Source organism: Myotis myotis, unplaced genomic scaffold, assembly GCF_014108235.1.
Source record: "Myotis myotis isolate mMyoMyo1 unplaced genomic scaffold, mMyoMyo1.p scaffold_m19_p_1, whole genome shotgun sequence".
In the NCBI taxonomy this organism is placed as follows: Eukaryota; Metazoa; Chordata; class Mammalia; order Chiroptera; family Vespertilionidae; genus Myotis; species Myotis myotis.
The window spans coordinates 191,537,065-191,543,064 of record NW_023416313.1 but is presented as its reverse complement, the minus strand read 5'-3'; the positions used below and the strand labels follow the sequence as shown (position 1 = coordinate 191,543,064).

Here is a 6,000-nt window from a genome sequence, read left to right as displayed (position 1 = left end):
AAAGAATGCATATTTAGAGAAACCTTGATTGATAAATTAGAAATAATGTGTACAAGAAACAGGACCCAATGAAAATAGCTCCTTTGTTTTGTATATGCATATTTCTATCTTTATTGAAATACATGGTAGAAAAACATGGGAACACAGTTTTCAGAATAAGCTTCTATTTACACAAATGCCAGTGTGGACCCAACAAGGAGTAAGCCTGATGTGGGGAAAGTGGACAAGGAAAGGGGGAGATATGCATTATATTTTAAAACTATTTTCCTTAATGACAATCGAAGCTAAATTTTGACGTGGAAAGGCGACTCACATGAGGAGTTTATGGAGAAATAGGAGGTTGTTTGCTTGGCCCTCCTTCCTGGTCTGACCCCAGTCGGAAGGGCTCTGTGGCAACCTCTGCAGCCTGCATGGAGGAAACCTACTAAATAAATTGATTTTCAGCATCTGTCTTCTTTTCTTCTCTTTCAAGTTCTACTTCAGATGAGTCCTCAGTCAGCTTCAATTCCATTACGTGAAAGAATTTGGTTATCAAATTAAATACAATAGCAAGCCAGACCAGACCATGGCCATTCCAAATTAATAATAAGATTGAGTAGGTGACGCTCTCATTCTCTTTCATCGGATTTGAAGCTAAAGACAGGAAGCAAATAACATGAAATTCATCAGATGGTGACTTTCCCCCATAACATTTCTTGCCACTTATTTCTACCTAGAAAAATGCCTCCTTTAATCCAATACACAAATTAGAAAATAAAGTATATCTACAAAATGTCACTGCTTTCACGGAAAAAAAATAGAATTCAAATTGCAAATATTATGATTCTTTTCTTAGAGCACATCTGGAGGTTGAAAAATTCTTTTCCCCTTTGAAAATCATCCTTTTAAATACTGCAATGAGTATAATATTTTGCTATGAGGTAATTTATTTGTCATTGCTACTGCCGGGAAACTATTAAAACAAGATAAGAAAAAGATAAACACATAACACAAAATTATTTAAAATGGAATTCAGATCTTGTTGAAAAAACAACAACAACAGTACATTTCACTGGGCCACTTACTTATATTTCTATAAATTCATTGCTTTTATCATTAAATTCATTGCTTTTATCATTAAAACTCTTGGGATAACACTTAAAGAAGGAAAAAAATCACTTATAATTCAACCATCTTAATACCACAAATACTACAACTTTTATAATCTGTTCATGTGGTGTCATTTATTTTTTATGATGAGCCATTTATATGTATGAGGAGGGGGAGCTGAGAGAGCATGAACTGTGAAGTCAAAGAGAAGTGACCAGAAACAAATAACACATAGTGCTTTATCACAAAAATACAATTTGACTGTGCTTATTAGAGCATAAAGAACAAGAAATAGTTTAAATTATCAGACATTAAATTACTCAATATTTCTTTATAATTTTATAAGTTAACCAGAAAAGATTTATGGAGCATAATGATCAGAGAATAAATATAATTGAAAGGCTACACTCACTTTCAGTTTCAAATAATATTTGGTTAACTGTCTCTGATCCAGCTTCTTCAAAACACTGACTCCCAAAACACACACACGTGCACACGTGTGCATGTGCGCACACACACACACACACACTAATAAAAGAAAAATATACCTAAGATTGGAGTCCAATCTATTGCCATCATCTGAGTATATATTTTACTAATTAAAAAGAAATGTAAGGAACTTCTGATTTAATATGTAGAAAGACACAGGATATTGTCATCCCACACTAACAAAACGATAAAAATGAGATAAGCTACAATATTATAGTTTTATTTTTTTTTAAATTCTGAGAGCTGAGGACATGAAAAAGAACCCGAAATAAACTAAATTTTAGAATATGACAATCCCTCCCTAGGAGAGAAGATGTTCATGGCTGCTTTCTTTTCTATAGAATGATACCCACTATGGGCAAGAAAGATTGTCTACTGAGGCCTAGAGGAGAACTAAGGGAATATGCCTGAAGCACATCAGGCTTTCACAGAATAAAGGCAGCAGTTGACAAAGGGGGGAAACTGGGGCCCGAAGAGCAAAGAGAACACCCCAGAAACCCAAATAGCTATAGGTAGAGCATAACTAGCCGAAGAGTTTGTTTTGAATCAGCCTCAAAATACCCAACCCAGTGATGAACTGAATCTAAGTAAAGCTGCAACAAAGCCCAGAACCAGATCATCTGAAGATTCACTAGTTTTGCCTCACCCCCACACCGCCATCTCATACTAGTGATTGAGAAGGACTGCGTCTTTTTCTGAAGGGGCACATTATTCCTGCAGTCTCCATGGCGCTTTTACACACAGGCTGGCATAAAATGAAAACTTAGAAAAAGAAGAAAAACATGTGACACATTATCAAAAGAAAATACAGTTAGTAGTCTTCAAGATGGACAACATATTAGAATTATCAGGAAGATTTAAAATAACCATGACCAACGTGATAAAGGATAGAGTAGAAACAGTAGGTAACGTAGAAAAATTTAGGGGGAAATTTCAGCAGAAAGATGGAAACTAATGGCAAGGAAATGAGAATGCTAGAAATGAAAATACAGAATTTGAAGTAAGAAAATTGTTTTATAATTATGTTTTTTTAAAAAGAATAATTTATTGATTTTTAGAGAGAGAGGAAGGGAAAAGGAGAGAGAAACAATGATGTGAGATTGACTGCCTCCTGCATGCCCTCCACTGGAGATCCAGCCCCCACCTCGGGCATGTGCCTTTGACTGGGAATTGAACCAGCAACCTTTTGCTTCATGGGATGATGCCCAATCAACTGAGCCACACCAGCCAGGGTATTATTGTGGTTTTTCAAAAATATAAAATAATATGGAAAACTGGATGAAAAGGTGGAGGATTTCACCAAAGAACAGGAACCTACCAAAAGGGAGTGATTAATGGATACTTTATAACTAACAAAAACATTATATTAAGAACTCACTATATAAATTTAAAAGCACATTACATATAGCAGAAGATAGAATTAGTAAACTAAAAGTTGGTAAATAGAAGATGTCCTAACTGAACTCATAGAGGAATATGGACAATACAGGAAGCTTATTAGAACACATGAAATGCAGTGAGGAGGTCTCACATTCATGTGGAGTCCCAGAAGTAGAAGAGAGAATAAGGAATCATCAGCATTCAAATACATGGTAGTTGAAATTTTTCAAAACAGATAAAAGATTTCAATTCCTCTATTCAATAATCTCTGTCATCCCCAAGTAGAATCAATACAATGCAAACTACACCAAAATAAATTATAGTTAAACTGATGAAAGCCGAAGACAAAAGTAAAAGATTAAAAGTGAGGGATGAGGAAGGGAAAGGCTCCTTATTTCAAAGGACCAACAATAAGACATAGCTGACTTACCATCAGAAATGATGAAAGCCACAGACAATGGAATGGCAGCTTTAAAATATCTCAAGAAAATAACTACCAATTTAGAATTCTATACCCCAAATAATTGATGAGCTATTTTAATTGTGAGTCACAGATATTTATGGACACACTTAATGTCTGTATGGCTCTACTCCTTTCCTTTTTCTCATCTTTATTTTAGGGAGAAATTTGAAATAAAGTTTGGAAAAGCTATGTAAGGTACATGATCTAGGATTAATCTCTTAAGCCTAGTGTTTTTATTACATGTGTGATTAACAGAAATACTTAGTTTAAAAGTAATTAAATGGTTTGGCTCAATGGATAGAGCATTGGCCTACAGACTGAGGGGTCCCAGGTTCAATTCCTGTCTAGGGCATGTACCTTGGTTGCAGGCACATCCCCAGTGGGTGGTGTGCAGGAGGCAGCTGATTGATGCTTCTCTCTCATCAATGTTTCTAACTCTCTATCCCTCTCTTTTCCTCTCTGTAAAAACTCAATAAAATATATTAAAAAAATAAAAATAAAAGGAATTATTTTGTATCGTATTCTGATAGTGATAATTGTGTGTGAAGAGAGAGGAAGGAGAATGGGCAGGTTTATTCATACACTGGAGATTTATTTTGAAAGGCTTGACCTTTATCTACCATTCAAAGAAATCTGTTAACATTTTTAGTTGAGCCTTTTTTTTTTAAATTTCTGTTTCAATCTGTTGCTATGATAGTGAGTCTTATTTCAAGATTATTAAGACTCACCTATTGCATAGTCTCCTAAACCAATAGTGCTTATGGTGGTGAATGAATAATAAACTCCTTCAATATAAGTCCAATTCTCTAATGACGTAAAAACAAATGGTGGTAATGCCAGAAACAAAAGAGTTCCAGTTATAATAAAAAGTGCCATCTTCCAAAGAGTAACATAGCTCTAAAATATATTAGAAAAAGAGATACAGTGTTAGCAGTTATATCATAAACCAGCAGCATTCAAAAACTATTGTTTGCTCTCTTAGTTTAGTGTTCTTATCTACTCCTTCATTGCTAAAAGGCTTAGAGCCTGAGGGATTCTTCCTTTGAATAATCTTGCCCCTAGGAATATGTCCAGGCCCTATTGCTCTACCTCCTCTATAGCCTCCTTTGTTTTTCCATCTCTTTTCTTCTCTTCTGTTCTTTCTTTACGATTCTCTGTATCTAGACTTTGATTTAAGGTTAATTTTCATGTACACTTTAACACCCCCACTTCCTTCTAAGATTGTCCTTGCCTAGATATCAGGGTACAGCTCCTCACTTCTCTGGGCTCTGCCCACATCCCCACAGCCTATCTGGACAGGACATCCAATCTGGACAGAGCACTACACCTTCCTACTTGTTTGCATAATAAGGTAAATTAGACAACTGTCAGCTGAAAGATCAGGGTACTATTTGGCATCAATAAATATATTATTTATTGTTTAGAGAGTCCCACAGAACAAATACACTTATATTTTCAAACAAAATCAAGACACAAATCTTAAAATTTTTATCAATTTATTTTTATCATATGAATCAAGTCTCTAGTCCTTTATTATAGTCATCAGTTATCATTCCTTCAGTATATTTTGCCCTTATTGCTGGCCAGTACTATATGAGATACAAGGCAAACAAAAGAAATAAAATCCCATATTTTATGCCTTCACTAAGCTCTGATAAGTAAATAAACATTTAGAAAATTTGTTTATCATTTATATATGTACATATCATTTACTTAAATTTAAATATAATTTCAATATAACTATAACGTTCTAAGTACCACAAATAACAGTGCTAGGTTTTTAAAATACAGTTGCATAGGAGATTTGTTTTGATATTAATTTGTTATAGTGATCACATTAGGCCCCAAGGTGTACTGGTTTTTTTTTTTTTGTGGCAATGCCAATCTATTAACAAAGCAAATCCTACAGTAACCATAGACCTCCAAAAAGGACACAAAGAAAGAACAAAGAAAGTGCTGCTTCCATTGTGAAGTGCTCTGACCAAGAGTAAGGACTTGATCACATCAATGATTAAGGGGAATCTCGCCTGCTTCCTTGGGCTCTCTGAAGGGGACAACCTCTCTATATTCCTTTATAGAAAACAAAATACCTTAAAGAATGTCAACAACTTGATTTAATAATAAATTCTCAATTATTTTAATAAATAATTGCATTGTAACTATTTTAATAAATAATTGCATTGTAATTATTTTAAAAAGGGTAAAACCTGTGTTAATTATTGAGTTGACCACACATGATTTAACATGATATGTATGTAGTCAAAGCCTTCATCCAAACATCTCTGGGGTTAGTGCCGGCACTGCTGCTGGTTCTTCCATGGTTGGCAAACTGCGGCTCGTGAGCCACATGCGGCTCTTTGGACCCTTGAGTGTGGCTCTTCCTAAGCCTTAGGAGTACCCTAATTAAGTTAATAACAATGTACCTACCTATATAGTTTAAGTTTAAAAAATTTGGCTCTCAAAAGAAATTTCAATCGTTGTACTGTTGATACTTGGCTCTGTTGACTAATGAGCTTGCCGATCACTGCCCTAGGTGATCTTGAACAAGCCACCTAGCCTTTATGAAATGTTTTCCTGTT

General features: G+C 34.8%; 1 protein-coding gene across 1 annotated transcript in view; it reads right to left on the bottom strand.

Moving 5' to 3' along the window:
• Positions 1-424: 424 nt before the first annotated feature.
• LOC118678866 (potassium channel subfamily K member 16-like) overlaps positions 425-6,000 on the bottom strand; it is a 31,010-nt gene continuing 25,434 nt past the window's right edge. The window contains exons 5-6 of the mRNA XM_036355018.1: positions 4,150-4,318; positions 425-633 (exon numbers count right to left, since the gene is read on the bottom strand). Coding sequence (XP_036210911.1) covers positions 425-633; positions 4,150-4,318 — 378 coding nt within the window. The remainder of the gene's footprint in view (positions 634-4,149; positions 4,319-6,000) is intronic.